This window comes from Poromitra crassiceps (genome assembly GCF_964638095.1).
Source record: "Poromitra crassiceps genome assembly, chromosome: 13".
Lineage (NCBI taxonomy): Eukaryota > Metazoa > Chordata > Actinopteri > Beryciformes > Melamphaidae > Poromitra > Poromitra crassiceps.
Window position 1 is genome coordinate 34,747,692 of NC_139644.1, and position 18,139 is coordinate 34,765,830.

General features: G+C 42.9%; 1 protein-coding gene across 1 annotated transcript; it reads right to left on the reverse strand.

Annotated features, from left to right (window-relative positions):
* Positions 1-1,597: 1,597 nt before the first annotated feature.
* LOC310788158 (transmembrane protein 184B-like) lies at positions 1,598-17,612 on the reverse strand. The gene is made up of 9 exons (XM_083649682.1): positions 17,482-17,612; positions 13,764-13,997; positions 9,601-9,766; positions 7,741-7,831; positions 7,512-7,587; positions 6,484-6,575; positions 4,770-4,939; positions 4,471-4,665; positions 1,598-2,392 (listed from the first exon to the last, which is right to left on the reverse strand). Exons 2-9 carry the CDS (start codon positions 13,995-13,997, stop codon positions 2,163-2,165), a joined length of 1,254 nt encoding a protein of 417 aa, XP_083505808.1. The 5' UTR covers positions 17,482-17,612; the 3' UTR covers positions 1,598-2,162.
* Between the last annotated feature and the right edge of the window lie 527 nt (positions 17,613-18,139).

An 18,139-nucleotide genomic window follows, 5' to 3' on the forward strand; every position in this document is an offset into this window, starting at 1 on the left:
GATGAGGAGTACGAGTTAACGTCCGATTAAAAAAATGAAAGGATGAAGGATAATGTGTTTCAGTTGAAGATGGCACTTGCTTGCTCTAGCATTATAATGTATGTCATAAATTGCTGTGGTGTATCAAGCGCAGTATAAAAGGTGCTATGTATGCATGTGTATCAGTACTTTTTATTTATTTGCCATATTCACAGGCGCGTGTATATATACTGTATTTTCTATGAGCGATGAAGTATGAAGTCAGTGAATTACTGAGTGTATCAGCACATGAGCATTGAAAGTATATGGTACATAACGCAATGCCACTACTTATGTACCGTGTAGTGTACCAATGTAATGAATCAATCTAAATGCAAGTCAATGAAAACTCTTGAAGAGTTCATGAACCCAACTGTCAACTCCTCTACTTAGTAACCATAGCAGCTACAACTACTCCATAGTCTCCATGCTCCCTCTTTCCTAGTTCCAGTGTTGTAGTCAAGTCACCCTATCTCGAGTCCCCAGTGTTCAAGTCCGAGTCCAAATGACCTGGGTCCGTGTCCGAGTCACTGAACAGGAGTGTGAATCCACATGTCGGTGGAACACACGTGTCTGCCCTAGCACTTATCACTTCCTATTTACCAGTAACAGGATTCATCAAATGGCCAATCGAGCAGAGACACAGCCACTCAAATGTAGGCTACACAATAACTTTGTCTGTTAACTCCGTAGTCAGAAACGAGTCTATTCTCAGGCTCAAGGAGAAGACAGAAGAACATAACTTACTGGTTGGACATTCACAGGAAAAAGGGGGTGGGGGACATGTGAGAATAATCCCATTAAAAGTCTGGTGAACATTGCAGCAGTGGCGCATGCGCCACCAGTGCAGAAGTCCGCCCAACAACCAATCAGGGACTTTAATAACAAAATAATAATAATAATAAAAAATCGTCATCAATTAACAAGTTGGAGTCCTCGTCTCCAACTTCGAATGCATGAATGCTCGAGTCTAAGTCCAAGTCAAGTCATGTGTCCTGAAAATGTGTCTAGGACTGGAGTACTACAGCGCTGCCTAGACTAGTTGACCAATTTATCCCTTCTTTTCCTCATGAAAACAATCCACCCTTTCCTGCCCTCTGTTCTCCAGTGGAACGTCTCACAACTGATAGAGAGCCAAAGTCACAACCACTTCTGGTTTAGGCATACCCACCAGAACCATTCGCCCGACATTCTTTTTTCCATGTACATTTAGTAAAATGCTTATAAAAGTAGTTTTACTTGGTCAAACCAAGCCATTCAGCTATATTTGCAATCACGAGAGACCATAGAACATTTCACTCCTAAAAAAATTGTGGAATAAAAAAAAAACGTTAATTTAAACGTTTTGTTTTTAAAGTGATAATCTCAAAAATGTTCATGTAAATAAATGTCTGTTAAGTCACTATCTATCTGATAGTGAGTTAACACAATGGTGATTGAGCCTATGGCCCCATTGATGGAAGTCTTTGCATTTTCAGCATCGCAACATTTATTTAACTTGGTATCTGTGGTGACACAGGGTGGGCGGAGCTAACACAATAGACTCACTCTGTAGGTTCCCCACAACTCTTGTGTGAAGTAGGATAACAAGCTACTTTATTCCAGTCTCTGCTAGCATTACAGGTGGTTACTATGGCCAAACAAACTGACTGTCACACTGTTTAGATCTCACCTGCAATTACCACTCATCGCCATAGTCAGCCAAAAGAACAAGTTGATTATCACGTTCTGGTCCGAGTGAAATGTTCTATGGTCTCTCGTGATTCCAATTATAGCTGAATCGTTTGGTTTGACCAAGTACAACTGTTTTTTATAAGCATTTTACAAAGTGTAGATGGAAAAAAGAATGACTGATAAAATCTCTTGGTGTGTACGCCTAAACCGGAAGTGGGTGTGATTTTGGCTCTCTATTTCACAAATCTGACATCAATCAGATCTTTTTATTGTTGTCTAAACACAGGAAAAAACACAATAGAATCTGATTTGCTCTATTTAAAGTAGCAACAAAAAGATCTGATTTGTGTCACATATATGTGTGTCACATGATAAAAATCCAACGTAGGCTTTTGAGAGTAAATCCAGCCTCTGTGACAGTGTGTGTGTGTGCGGATGTGTGTGTGGGCGTGTGAGAGAGTGTGTGAGTCTCAGAACTCGTCGTCGGAGCTGAGCAGCAGGGTCTTCTCGTTGTCGCCCCGGGCGCTGACGTTGCTGTGACTGCGGGACAGCGGCGGCCCCCCCCCCTGCTCCAGGGTGGACTGCTGGGTGTACTGCTGGTAGGCCGGGGAGAAGTTGTGGATGGCGTCCTGGACCATGTCGCCAGGGTTCATGGTCTCCTTCAGGCTGCTGGAGATGCTCTTCATGGGGGCACAGCGGCCTGTGGGAGGGAGTGGAACTGTTAGCCAGGAAAACACTGGGCACGATGGATGGGAGGGGTGAGGGGTTGAGCGAGAGAGTGAATGAGGAAGTGGGAGAGAAAGGCAGAAGCCCAGTTTCACTGATGGGTGAATTTTTCTAAAAGTTAAAAGTAAAAAAGAAAAAAAAAAGCTTCCATCAGCTGGACTGAAGACAATAAATCTGCTTTGTGAAAGCTTAAGAAACGCATCCACAAGAAAAATGTCTTTCAAGAATATTGAGTATTGGGCAAGCTGTTATTGTTCTTTAGTGTCAGCTCTCATGTTAACCATACTTCATGCTTTCATTTCATCCTGAAAAAAAGGAAACTTACTTGGCAATATTCTAATGCAGCAACTAATGGCCATAAAACAACGTTGTGATTTTTTTACAGGCAACCTTTCAGAACATACAAAGCCACTGTTTTCTTTTTCCGCTCCTGAAAACCCCCCCTATTTTCTCCCCAATTGTATTTGGCCAATTTCCCCCCCGCTGCTCCACCCTCTGCCGATCTGGGGAGAGCTAGCACGTCTACCAGCAAGTCACTTTTGAACTGCTGTGCAGTAAAATATTCTTTATCAACCAAAAATGATTTCTGCTTCAAGCAAGCATAAAAAAGATGCAGAGGAAATCTTATGATTTTTTTCTATTACAAATCAGCTTTTCAAGTTAACAAACATCATCATTTGAAAAAATAAAACATTTTTGGATGGATTCTGACAGAGAATAGAGAGCATGTGTGTGTGTGAGAGAGAGAGAGAGAGAGAGAGAGAGAGAGAGAGAGAGAGAGAGAGAGAGAGAGAGAGGATGACAGGAGACGGCCATTGAGCCTGGGTGGGAACCCAGAGTAAAGAAAATGGTGCCCACACAAACTGACGAGCAAAATGTTCACATCCTGCATTCACTGACTGCGAAAGAAACATGATGAAACAAAACATGAAAGTGGCACCGTACACCTATGATTATTTAAAATATATACATCTATTTGATGGAGAACTGAATGTCATACTGAAACAGAACTCACAGACTATGTTAAAGCGATGGCATTTAACCACGATGACACACAAAGAAGCAAACAAAAACACTACGACAAAGAAGCAAACATAAAGCAGTGTCACAAAGGAGCAAACATAAAGCAGTGTCACAAAGGAGCAAACATAAAGCAGTGTGGCAGAGAGGGGCTGAATAGAGCTAACATCACACCTACCGTACTGTCCATAGATAGGAAATGAGCCTTTTAGTGCAGCACAGCAAAAGGGAGAGAAAAGAGGGGAAAGACAGAGAGAGACAAAACATAGACACAGAACACGGGGGAAGATGAAAATGGCAGAACGCAGGAAAACAGAGAAGAAGAAAAGATAAAGATCCAAAATATATTCAGAGGGTGAAACAGGAAGTGAAAGTAACGAGGGAGAGGGTGGGAGGGGGGAGTGAGAACAGGTCAGTTCCGACAGACTGCAGAAATCAGACAGTATCTTCAACCATCTTCTCCAAACTAATGTTTCTAGCAAGAGCAGACAAAGAGATCATCAATGATACTACACACCATCATAACTTCACAGCGATAATGCACAATGTGGACCCTCCCCCTCCCCAGCTGATACAATAACCGATAATTATCTTCTTCTCGTGGCCAATACCAATAAGGTAACAGACAATTCAAAATTTTTCTATTTCAAAAAGATAACCTGTAGTTTATGAACACATGAGAAAGAATTTATAGAGCATTTTGCCTAAGCATTCAAATTAAATGCTTTGACATAATTTGTCAAATCCGACGTGCCAATGTATTAAATACAGTTACTCGATACAAAGATAACGGCTTTTCCAGAACCAACCAAAAGGCATATAGTAGACTGGCCCTTATATTAGGTATCCAAAGGAGTTTTGTATAGATATTATTACAGACGATATTTACCAACTATAATTTCATTGTCGGAATAATAAATAATAATATAAATGTCCCTTTATCAGATGATAATTTATCGGCAGGATATACAGTATATACTTAACAGCTCTCTATCTCATTATCCATGCATTTTGCATACACACTCCTCTTACCGTAAGAGTCCAGCCTCTTGTCCATGTAGACTTTGTAGGTGAAGGCATGGCGCAAAGCCACAGCAGCAAAAAACATCTCAATGCAGATGATGAAGTTTTGGTAACCAGCGGCGACTGTGCCCTCGCCCACAGAGACCTCAGGGGAGTTGATCTGAGGGATGGCCCCGCACTTCTCCAGGATGGCCAGCAGCATTCCTACATGACACGTGGAGAGACACACTGAATAAGCATGCCTGCTGGTGTGTGTGTGTGTGTGTATGTGTGTGTGTGTAGGGATGTGCAGCATGTGCTCTTCCTACCCTGCCAGAAAGAGAGGAAGATGACCGACTTGACGATGAGGAACTTGGGAACGGGGCTGTAGGGGACGAGCAGGTCGCGCGTGGCAAAGTAGAAGAGGAAGAGAGCGTACAGCGACAGGCTGACGGAGACGTTGTAGATGATGGTCACATACAGGTAGCCACTGGCCACACTGGAGGAGGGCGGGAGAGACGAGAGGAGAGAGAGAGAGAGAGACAGACAGTATGCTTTTCAATCTAGAGCCGTATATCAAGTATATAGTATAAGTATCAAAGAGGGCATGTTGATCTACAATTAGATGAAGATGCACCAGGCATTTTCACGCCAGCGCCCCCAAATGGCAGCTAGAGGAAGCAGTTTAAGATTTTAATAGCTATCATGTAACATGATGTCATTAACAAAGGAGTGACTGGTGAATCCTTGGTGCTGTGTAGGACACAATTATGTTTCACTCTCACATTTTGATTGGCTACTTCCTGTGTGCAGAGCAGATTCTCTGCCAGTGAGCAAACCAGGATTCCGGTTTGGGGCAAACAGGGCCAATCTGCAGCGTGTCAGTTACAGGGGAGGGACGGACTTTGTTGCAGCCAGAGTTATCTTGCCAAATACGACTCGTCTAGGCTGTCTAGTTCATAATTAAAAGGCTGGTCAGTTGGACCTTAGAGCAGCACTCTGTCAGATGGGTTTTGTTTAACACTGGCAGTCAGTTTTCAGATATACGAATTAAGAACCTGCAAGAGAGATAAAAGGAAACTTGAATCTGTATCATTTGAAAATCAACAATGAGGTGAATTACAGATTCCCTGAACATGGTCAAGATACATTGACTACGTTTACATGCACACAATATTCCGTCTTTTGCCCATATTCGGAAAATGACAATATTCAGACTAAATGAATAATCCACTAATATTCCCGTTTACATGCAGCCGTAGCTCGCCCTCCCCGACACGTGAGGGAGGGCGGGGAGAGAGAGAGACAGAGCAGCACTATTCTTACCAGCATCACTTGGTCCATTTCAGGAGCTTGCTGCTGTAAAATTTGGCGTTGGGCATCCACGTCTTTCATAAAAAGTAGGCTAGTAGCCTACGTTATTACCTCGCAGGCTCGCAAGCACTTTGGACTTTCGTGGGCACTACTCTCTCTTTAAATATCTCTCTCTTTAAATCGACCTTTCACATCTCCTACCGATCAGAAATGTGGGCTTTTCTTTTCGCATGCCAGAGATGACGGATTATATGATTACCGTATATCGCCTCTTTTAGCGCTTTCTAGCACACATCAGCTGACCACAAACAGGCAACATGCGTCGCAAACTGCGGTAAAAACCCTGATTGAGATGCATATTCCGAATGCGCTGTATACATGATCAAAGAAACCTCCTAAAACCCGAATAATACTGGAATAACCCAGATGTCTTAATGCTAAATCTGGAAAAAGACCAAATTCGGAAAATGCAACTGGAATATGCTGTTTACATGACCCTTATCAAATTCAGAATATTGTCATTTTCCGAATAATAGTGGAATATTGTGTGCATGTAAATGTAGTCATTGTGGCCTGAAACGCCCGTTGGCTGAGGTCAACGTGGGTCTAACGTGCTGTGACACAACACAGCAGTTCAAGTGGGAGGGAAGGGTCGCTCAGGGTGGCGAGGCGTCCGTGGCGTGCAGTGAATGAGCGTGCAGCGTACGTTCACGTTGTGTGCTAACATACTTGAAGTCTCCGTCTCGGTACTTCCCAAAGGCTTGCAGGAGGACGGTGATCATAGCCATCAGGGGCTTCACCACGCAGAACTGGAGAGTCGCCTGAGGGAGCAAGAGAGAGCAAGAATGAGAGGACGGGAAGTACCGATGAGGAAAAAAGAAGCGACTCAGCAGCCCCGTTTCCATTCAGGTTTTGCTCAAATTCTAGGCGAACTATTGAAAAGTCGACAATCTTAAAATTTGAATCAGGCGCGTTCCCATAGACGGCTGTTAAGATCATAGATGGAGAGAGCTTGCCATAAAAGTAATAATTATTATGATGTCATATACATACAACACCTGTGTCAAACATTTGACCTAGTGGCTACTAGACATCAAGGGAAGTCCAATAGATGGAGGGATATAGCGAGAGCCTTTGGGTGCAACACTTTAGGATCCTGAACAACATTTGATCTGCTGCAGGATTATCGGGCCGTTTGTTGGGCCAGTCGGGCGCCGCTCTGTTCCGCCAGCAGAACACATCGTCCAGCAGCTGACCAATCCTGAGAGTTAAATGTTCACGCTACGTCAGAAAGAACCATTTTGCACAATAACTGTTTTACGAAAAAGGCTAAAACCACCTCAAGTGAGTGAAACCTTTGGGAAATTGAGGGATTTACTCCATCAACCGTTTCTAATGCAATACTTCAAAATGTGCATCAAAATACATTGATGGAAACACGACTAATGGGTCAGGAGATATCGGCTAATATAAAGTGACTGTCCAGATGCAGTGATACTACACTGCCACTTTGTGTCACTCAAAAGTTACAGTAGCCAAACTAAATGATTGATTCAAATCAAGCACAAAGTTTGTGATTTCAGATCTATAAATATTTGATGGGTCTTAAGTGGAGAGAGTTGCTATCCTTCTTAGAGCACACACATTCAAACTTAGCTGGGACAGCAGCTTTGGTGCTTAATTATTTAATTAATTCATTATTGCTTAATTATTGTCAACAGGAATGTGTATGAGACAAGAAGATGATTTGTTTGTACCTGTTTGCAAAACCTGAGGAAACCAATGGAGTAGGTCCTGCCCCATAGACAACAGGTCCCATACACACAGCTTGACCTGGAGTGAAGTGCAGGTTCGTACAGGTCAATACAGATGAGAATTAGGCATGTATGCATACTATTTGAAATTAAATTAGTGCATTGATTGATAGATCAGATCACAATGGAAAGTGAGAGAATGAAAGATGTAAAGAGAGTGAACAGAACTTACTCAATAGGTTTCCCTCTGATCTCTGCCATGATGGCGCTCTCTCCTCCCAGGTACTCATAACACAGACTGAGGAAGTTGTAGATAACAAAGGCTGCAGACCGAGAGACACACAACACATAGTCAATAGGTTAATCATTTTTCGGGGGAAACATTTGTGACTGCAAACTGACTCCCAGACCTAAGTATTCTTATTATATTATGTACAGGAGGATTTAAAAGAAATATTAATTGAAACATCACAATTTACATTTTTAAACAGGGGAGTAAAATATGCATATATACACTACTTATTATAGACTCCCAGTTGTAGAGTTTGTGTACCTTCACATCTGTTTAATAACAAAAGTTAATAACAAAAGTTAAAAAAAAAGTAAAAGAAACAAACAAAACATTTGAGGGGTCGACAGTGTAACAAAATGTAAACTTAAGATTGTGAGCAATATGTACAGGAGGAGTGCTTGATGGCTTAGAAAATGAGTAGCAGTCCCTGAATGTCTTAGCAGTGGTCATCCCGGCCCTATACTAGGAATAAACATCTCGCATCCTGTAGATAATATCTCTATCCAATCTAACAGAGGAATTCAAATGTGACCCTATGACACAACAGTAAGAAGCAGAAGCGCTAGCATACCGTACCCCAACAATCAGGCAGAAGTGGAGATGTTAAGAAGTTCAGTCAACATTTAGACACATGGATAGCGTAGCCATGGGACAACCGCAACAAATATTTTTTATACATATAGGTTAGGTAATATTCAAACTGGTTTAAATGAACAATTTGAATGTATTTTTCCATCTTTGCTGGGCAAGTTTTTTGTGAAAGGAATTAAAGGTTCCGACTCCTGTCCCAAATATAGGCCGGTTGGATTCAATGATTGAAGCAAATAAAAGCCCTGGACAATAAATATATTGTCAAAAAAAAGAAAAAGCCCTGGCTATTAATCAAAGTTTTACGGTATATAGAATGGAAATGCAATGCTGTGCTATGATAAACATCCAACAACAACTACACAATTTCCTCTACGGACCAAAAATCCAAAGTATTTCCAAATGTGGCTTTTTAGATTGTTTGGTGTGTAAATCCCTCTCTCTGCTTGGGTTATGAACTCTCTGCCATCATGACCACCCAGTTGTTGTTGAATTAGTCACTCGTTTCAGCTTGAACTACATTTAATTTTCCATCAATGAAAGTGACAATCGAATATTAACTTTCACAGTCAAATGTCTTTTTCTTTTACAATTCGATTATATATAATTTAGAATATTTGTTGACAGTCCTTCCTAACCTGCAGAGGCAGGCATATATCCTCATTAAGGCATGTGATGATACTGGAATGTATGCTGGATGATAATGCCACTAATGGGTTGATTTATGCTCAGATTCCTGTGGCAGTGGATGCACGCACCACAGGCTGGCAGGTTACAGAAGAGCTATCTGTTGACCAGCGCTGAAACTCTTCTCGAGGCTTTGCTCGTTTTCATACAGTTGCTAGGAAACTGGTTTCCCCTCCCCAGCCATCCCAACAGGCCTCGGAAACAAGAGAACAAAGATGGCTGCCTCCGTAAATGAAGACACTGCAAAGGCCATCTGCCACTGGGGGACTCACAACACATCAATTCTCACACCCTCAATTGTACTGGGAGTCAAAAGGCACATGCTGGAACACACAACTTCCACTCCAGTGGCCTGGGTGAAAACTGCGTGTGCGGTGTGTGTGGTGTGTGTGTGTGTGTGTGCCAAATAGTCCTTAGTGGCAGCAGACTCATCAGCCTGCATATACACGGTACACTAGTAGCAGGTGTATGAAAGAAGGTACTACTCTACCAGTTCAGTGTAGCGCCCCCCCTCTGTCCGCTCACCTTCGTAGCAGTCTCGGACCGTGTCGAAGTAGACATAGTACTCCTCATTGGTGAAGAAGAGAAGGCTGAGCCAGGAGTCAAAGGCATAGATGGGGACGATGAAGAGGATCCTCACTATGTGCCTCTGTTCGTTTGGAGAGCTGTAGTAACGCAGGTGCATGTAGATCTGAAAAAGATGGGAGATGAGAGCTTTCTAAGAACAATACAGAACAATCTGTGTGTGATTTTAATTGTGACTGTGGTGCAAAAATGAGTCATTCCCCCAGCCTGGGTGGGAGGCAAGACTGAAATCAAATCTGCTGATCAAATGTGTCTATACTGAACCCAGAGTGAACTTTGGCCATATGGAGACATCTTCTGGATCAGAAGTGTACTCACGACTACGACACAGTTAACAATTTCAGCCTTTCATAGCTGTTAATGGAGCAGCTCCAAAATAGTTTTGTGATGACATCACAGATGTTTAGATTCAAGCTTTGGGACATCATGCTCAGAAACACTGAAAGAACTGACTTAGGCCATGTTCACATTACAGGCAAATCCGATTTGTTGCTAAAAGTCATTAATCATCATTATCTTGATGGGTTTGCCAAATCTGATTTGGGTGATCAGTCATCATCAGTCGAAAGCAAATTGGAAACTACCTCCATTATGTGGTTTGGGACAAGTGACACAAATCAGACTTGGAGTGTCCAGACTCATAAAACCAATCTGGATAGAATCATTAATAGGTCATTAAAGTTCACAAATCGGATTTGGCCTCCTAGTCTGAACATGGCCTGGGGAACATGGACTGGGGTCCCCCACGCGCCACGTCCTGCCGGTGAACTTCTCGCTGTCAGGTGAGAAGAAGCGGCTGGCGACTGCACATGTATCGGAGGAAGCATGGTGCTAGTCTACAACCCAGATCGCCAGAGGGGATGGAGCAATGACCGCGACAGCAGGGGGAATTGGCCAAGGACAATTGGGTTGAAAATGGAAGACAAAACAAAAAAACTTGATAGAAAAAAGTACGCTTATTTTGTTGCACAGCACGTACATGTGTGTGCGCCTTCTGAAGCTGTCGAAGGATTTCCTCTTTTGCATACAGTAGTTTTAGGGTGGAGTAGTAAAATACCAAAACCTCTTTGTCACATAAACAAACTAGAAGGGCAGTTCCAGTCTTCGACCAATTGCTTGTTGGTTGTTTGTGAGTCGGATCCGGATCTGCTCCTAAATGTAACGTGTTCTTCGTTGGCCCGTGCTACACCCTTCCACAAAGTCTCATGAACATCGATCCGACCGGACGTTTTTCCCGTAACCCTGCTGACAAACAGCAGGGAAAACATGAGCTCCTTGGCAAAGGTAAAAAAAAACAACAACAACAAGTGAAACAGGGGAAGATGACGTGTTTGAATATTCATCAACTTCCCCTCTCGGAGCTCAGTAAACGGCTGTTCAAGTGGGTTAGCTGAAACCAATCGCCCGCCGCCTCATCAAATCTGCATGCGTGTTTTCATTAGGCTCTAGACTGCATGTTGTTCACGTCTGAATAAAGCGAGTATTTATTTGTCTAAGTAGGAACTCGGAGAGTAGTGTGTGTGTGTGCGTGTGTGTATAAATTGTGTGCACGTTTGTGGCTCTGTTTTGGGTACTTGGTTCTGTGTGTTTATGCCCCTATTCAGGCAGGCAGACAGCAGGAAGGAAGTGGGGGGCGTTTTGCCATCAGCACCTCTGTCTGCTCCGTCCGGCTCACACACACAATGCCCCACCTATCACCTTTCCTGGCTTGTAAACAGACACACACCTTTGGTAAGATAACAAACAGTGGGTGATAGCGCGCACTCACTGAGCGAGATGGTGCTGCACTCCGCTCACAGGACATGTTGCTAGGCAACTCCAACCACCACCACCACCAACACCACCACCACCACCACCCATCCCCTGCTCTCTGCTGATGTCATAGCAGAGCCAGGAGCACCTGTTGCCAGAGCGACGGAGGGCTCATCATTAACCCTTTATGTGTGCGGAGAGGCAGCAAACAATGAGAGAGGAATCATTAACTGGAGCCTTGAAGCACAATGATAGATCGGACTTATATAACAGGCGAGTGCTGAACTTCACTGTAACATGAGAACTGATACAAACAAATTCACAAAACATCTCCAATCTCCAGAGATTTCAATTATTGGCTGATGATATAATCACGAGTAGCTACGTAAATCACATGACATGACATGACATGACACACACACACACACACACACACACACACACACACACACACACACACACACACACACACACACACACACACACACACACACACACACACACACGTTGTTTCCCATAGCCTTGCCTCGGTAAATAGACTCTAAAGCTGGAGTATATATTTATGTAGCGAAGACACAGACAGCAGTGAAAGGTGAAGCCCTTTGAGGTGTTGCCACGGTTCCCTTACGGTTCAGCACCCCGAGGCGTCCCAGGCGGGACGTGCTCCAGGCAGCATAATCAAGCTGAACTTGGCAGGCGTCCAGATCGAATCTGGGAAGAAATCTTTACATCCATCGTTTGGTACTGTCTGGTACTGTTTGGTACTGTCTGGTACTGTTTGGTACTGTCTGGTACTGTTCGGTACTGTCTGGTACTGTTCGGTACTGTCTGGAGTGGCAGTGTGGTGTGAGGATGCCACAGTGCGACTCTATGGCAGGGGGCAAGAATGAAGAGCCCGCATTATACTAATGGTAAACCTGCCTAAGAAGCTAGCATATTCCCTGGCAGGACTGGTCGGCCTGTGTACTTTATTAGGAGAATGGTAGACTACAGCAGGGAATGGACAGCAATAAACCTCCTTTATGATGGGTCATTTTACACAGAGACGACATCTGCATCAGAAAAGCTAATGTCCTGCTCTGTGTAAAGCTTGTCCTGCTCTAAGTGCTCTGTGTAAAGCTTGTCCTGCTCTAAGTGCTCTGTGTAAAGCTTGTCCTGCTCTAAGTGCTCTGTGTAAAGCTTGTGTAAAGCTTGTCCTGCTCTAAGTGCTCTGTGTAAAGCTTGTCCTGCTCTAAGTGCTCTGTGTAAAGCTTGTCCTGCTCTAAGTGCTCTGTGTAAAGCTTGTCCTGCTCTAAGTGCTCTGTGTAAAGCTTGTGTAAAGCTTGTCCTGCTCTAAGTGCTCTGTGTAAAGCTTGTCCTGCTCTAAGTGCTCTGTGTAAAGCTTGTCCTGCTCTAAGTGCTCTGTGTAAAGCTTGTCCTGCTCTAAGTGCTCTGTGTAAAGCTTGCGGTAAGTGATGTGGTCAAAAGGCCTTATTTCTCTTTTGTACAGCCTACTGCCACTGCAGAAGCAGTGTGGGATGTGAAGTATATTATTATTTAAAATAAATCAAATGTTTGTGGTACAATTTGAGTGTTCATTTGCCAATACTCAATATGTATTATTTCATAGTTCAATAACATTGCCCCTGAAGAGGACCAAAATGCCCCTACAAATCATATAAAAAAATAAAAAAATATTTTTTTTTAAATTAAATTAAAGAAATCCTACCCTGTGAAGTGGGATGAAAACAACGCAGGTGCAGTTGGTCTTTCTAACCACTAGGCGAGTGGTTGCCAACGTTTTCCGACTCGAGGCCCACTTGGAAATCGGGAAAATGTCCGCGGCCCACCTCCGACCATAAACAGGACGCAGGCCAAATAATGTGTTCTCAGAGTTAATAATAATAATAATTCTCAGAGCACTTTTTACTTGAACGATAAAAGGAGCTGTCCATCAGCACCACACAGAAAAAGTGAGGGGCTGTCTGCAATATGCAAATTCATGAATAATTGATTAAAACTTGAAAGAAGAGCCGATGCACACCCTCACAGTCTTAAGGATAGGTGCGTCGGAGGATAGGGTCCATAAGTAGAAGATAAAGAATTCCCGCACACCATCCAGTAATTGGCAAACTTTAATTAAACAACGTTTCGGTCTATCAGACCTTCATCAGGTAAAACCTACCTGATGAAGGTCTGATCAACCGAAACGTTGTCTTCTACTTATGAATAATTGATTACAAATTAAATAACGGTACCATTCAACAAGAGAGAAATGCATACAGCCACCCCCCCCCCCTCCCCCCCCAGGATGGGAATGTCTGCACTAGGCCATCTACCAGCTCCAGCTCCCAATTTGAGATTGTCCTTACCTGGTGACAGGTGATAAGAAGGGCTGTCCAAACGAAGAACCCTGATATCGTTTGGGCAGTGGGGGTCATGAGGAAGATGGGCTGATCAGGTGTGACCAGCGGGGCCTCCGGCACCCAGGAGGCGTTGGGCCCTGGAGGAGCCACGGTGGCCGGGGGCCCCGGGGCCAGGCCCATTGGAGAGTCATTGCCCAGCCTCTCTGACAGGGGGATATCTCGCCGCCAAAGTTGACTCATCTGCATGAAGAGAGGGGGGATTGAAGAGATAGAGGTATTTAGGGACTTTATCCCATTATCAATGGGTTCAGGCCAGGGTTATGTAAATGTTACACAAACACATTTAACATCAGGAAAACACAAATTCAGACATTTTAAATGTGTAGTAACTACACTGAATGATAATCAGTCCTGACTAGAGATATTTTATGCACTGTTACAATCAGGGCGCAAAATTAACTTTTTTTCTCCACTGGCTAAATGGCTACTCGTGAATAATTTTACCAGCCATTCAATAGATTAGCATTGTTTTTTTCCGGCTGGTGAGTGAAAAAAATCGACCAGCCAGCCACTTGCGTATTTCACCGGCATTTGGCTACAAGTGGTGCTAATTACAATGCTGGTTACAATGCTTCTAGGTTATGAATCCTAAATGAACCACCGTCACGTGGAGAAGCACAACAACAAGCAGGCTTGGCAGAGTATTAGGCCCTAACTCTCCAGAGAACATCCGCTGACAAACACAGGAAGAAGAAAAACAGAATGAGATGTGGAGAAGAGCAAACTAGGGCAGCATCAAATACATCCACAACAAAAGAGACTGCGCAGATGGAGGGATGAAGCGTGCTCAAAACACAGAGAGACGGAGTGAATAGAGGAGGTAGAGAATAAGGTAGACGGGTGAGGAGAGGATGATTGAAGAGGGTGGAGAAAACATGCATACACTGTACACACAAACACAGGAGGAGAAGAGAGCGTGAATCACTCAAACACAGCAAATCAGCGTGACAGCCATGAGCCCAGGGCTGCTGCTGAGCCAAATTCTCCTCTTGTGTTATGCTGAGGGCAGGGAGAAGTGCAGGTGGGGCTGCAAACAGGCCCAGACACAGAACAAATCCCTACAGATGGGAAACAGGACACCTCGCCACACATCAGCATCACTGTTTGTTTAGGCTGGACACACAGAACAAACACATGTGGCCTCGGGTAGATGTTCCGAAATCATTCAGAGAAACAGGAAAACCAGAACATAGGCCTAAGCCTAGTCCAAATAGCCTACATAGTCTTTGGTCCAGAACAAGGCGATTCAATGGATAAAGATATTCTTGACAGTTCACTTCCTAGTTCCTACCATCCCACAATTCTGTTTCATGCATACGTTGGCTGCTTGCTGTATGACACCAGAATCACCACTGAATAAAATGGCCGACACATGTCAAAAAGAAGAACTTTAACATTTGTGATCGTGCAACAATTCTGCCTCTATTCAGTCATTTAAAGGTAACCTCTAAGACTTTGTCTCAATATATCACTGTAAACAAATTTGTGTTAAAGGATAAGTTCACCCAAAAATGAAAATGCAGTCATTATCTACTAGTTTAGGATAATTCTGCAATGGTGTTTTGCTGTAAAACTCCACGAATGTTTTGTTGACTAAACAAACTATGCCACCCTTCCATTGGCATGGGTGAGTAGATAGATAATGACTGAATTTTTTATTTTTGGGTGAACTTATCCTTTAAACTTGACCACTACATAATACATATTAAGTCCCTTGAGTTGCTTGTTTCCCTCTTTGCTCTTTTTAATGCTTAACCTCCCAGTCCCCTATGAGGTTTAGACTTTGCAGGCAATTGACCCAGTGGCATCTACATCCACCTTTTTACTTGTCTTGATCAAATATTTGCATAAACAGCGTCTTTGCCAGTTCCATCAAGTTAAATCAAAGGTCTTTAAGACCTTTTGGATTCTAGTTAGACTTACATATAAGCCCAATTGTCCAGTGAAACTAATATGATAGTGAAAAACAAAAAACAAACTTGTAGTCCATGTAGTGTATAGCACTGATTTCTCACGATGAACATACCAAGAAAAAGCGAATTTTTTTAGATGGCTAAAATTTAATTTAAGACTTAAAGTCTGCAGCAATACTGAAGGTCTTGAATTTACATTTCTTAAAAAAAACAATACAGGCATTTAACACTCAAGTTTAAAAGTTGCATTCCAGCAAAAATAAAGCAAATTCATATATACCACCAGTGGGCCAAATGTTGCACACACTAAAATGTCACTATAACTGTGCTTTCTGCTTTGTGCATTTAAAAAGAATATGTAATGGCAGCACGAGAGGAACAGCAGACGTTTCAGCACAGGAACAACAAACAACCTGATGAATATGGTATCACTCTCAAATATCAGATCAAATGATCAAGTTGTTCCCATGAATTGGTCTAGCATCATCATCACCAGACAAACTAGGTAAAGTAGGATTAGGACAGAGACAGCAGCCAGTTCATAGAATAGATTGATAAGAAGTTAACCTAAGAGACAAGCGGTGCCTCACATAATGATCATCTGATTTGGACTAAAGGAAACAAGAAAGACCAAACTAGCTTATAAACAGCAGAGCTGGCAACATCAAAAGCAGACAGAAGGATGCTCCACACACCATGGCACCACCTTTATGTTCAAAACCATCACTGGGTACATAACAGTCATCTCCAACGACATCATCCTCTTGGTCCGGATTCCAGGCAGGCGATAATCTAATCATTCAGAGTGAAAACTGATTTCACAATGACTTCCAGTTCCCCGTGCATCAGCTAAATACAGACTGATGCTGGCTGTGGTCATGGATGACTCACTGCTTGCCAAAGCCTCAATCAGCTTGTCGTGTTGTACCTTGGGAACACATCTGAGCAGCAGGCAAACAACTGCTGCCTGCCTAGTGCCTACCCAAGGGACTGTTGGAATTAATTGGGATGACAGAAGAAAACTTGCATGCAAATTTAGGATTTTTGGATTGTTTGAAAGCATGACTAATATAGTCTGAAGATAGACGATTTTAGGCTACTTATTATTTTAAACCACGCCTTAGTTAAAGGAGGTTGAAATGATTATTGGGAAATAGTATAAAATAGTATTAAAAAAACAGTATAATAGTTATAATAGACTCCTATGTACGCCAGTGATTACATCATGAAACTACAACTGGTTCTGAGTGAGTCAGGCAGGTTCAAGTCAACAGAGACAACTCCATCAGTCCTCCTGCTGCCTGCACCCGAGGACGGCTTTCAAAACATCTATTGTATTTTGACCTCAATCCTACAGCAGGCTTTTTGACATGCCCTCATAAGTCCTTTTGACTAAGAAAGCTGCAACATAAAGATCATTCACGTTGGCCTATGCTATGCAGACTGTTCAAGTAGAAGCACTATATATAGCTATATTACTATTAATGGATACCACAAGTATTTTTATTGCTCTCTTAACACATCGGACACAAGTTGAAATAATGAGTTTCCTAAGAAGGCTCAAGCAGCATCCACCTTGCATTTATAAAAACGCTGCCATCAAAATGATCAAATGAAATCCAACAGCAACAATAACTACAACTCGATCACTGCACGAATATGATATATTGAAAATTGTCTGTAGAAGAAGATTGCAAACAAGAATGGTGGCTAGAGTGTGTGTACGCACTCCATCCTGGTGCTTTGCTTACCTCCACTGCAGTGTTTGATTTGCACGGGCTGCGGTTGTAGGAATCCAAGCATCAATTTAGCTCATCAGCGAAATGTAATAAAGCCGTTAGTATTAAACGTAAATCATTAAACCACGAGCTAACATTCAAACAGACGCGAGTTAGCGAAATCAATTCACTATCTGTTAGCGCCTAGGAAAGCTTGCCTGTTTTTTGTCAAGCTGGCAAATGTTAGCCACCTAGCTTGCCGTTAGCTTTCTGCTGCTCCTTCTCGTAAAGTCAAAACAAGGCAAGATAAGAGAACATACATTTAAAGGGGAGCAACTGATCTAGCTACTCCGCTGAAAAAAGGAAAAAAAAAAATCTCTGGAAACTGTTGATATTATCTTGACATTTTCCGTCCACATCTGATCAACTCGCTAGGTACTGTTCCGTTATTTCATCCACATCACCATCGGCAACTCGTCATGGTGCTAAACAGAACAGCAGCCTGCAAAATACTGTTTTGCACATGCGCAGTGCTCCACTTTCCCATAGAAAATGATGACGTACACCTGGCTACCAGCTGGCCCTTTTACGCACACACGCACACAACCTCTGGGACATCATCTAGCTCAGTGGTTCTCAGTGTCCCCAGCAAAAAGGGTAATTTATTGGGTGCTGATTGGGTGCAAAACAT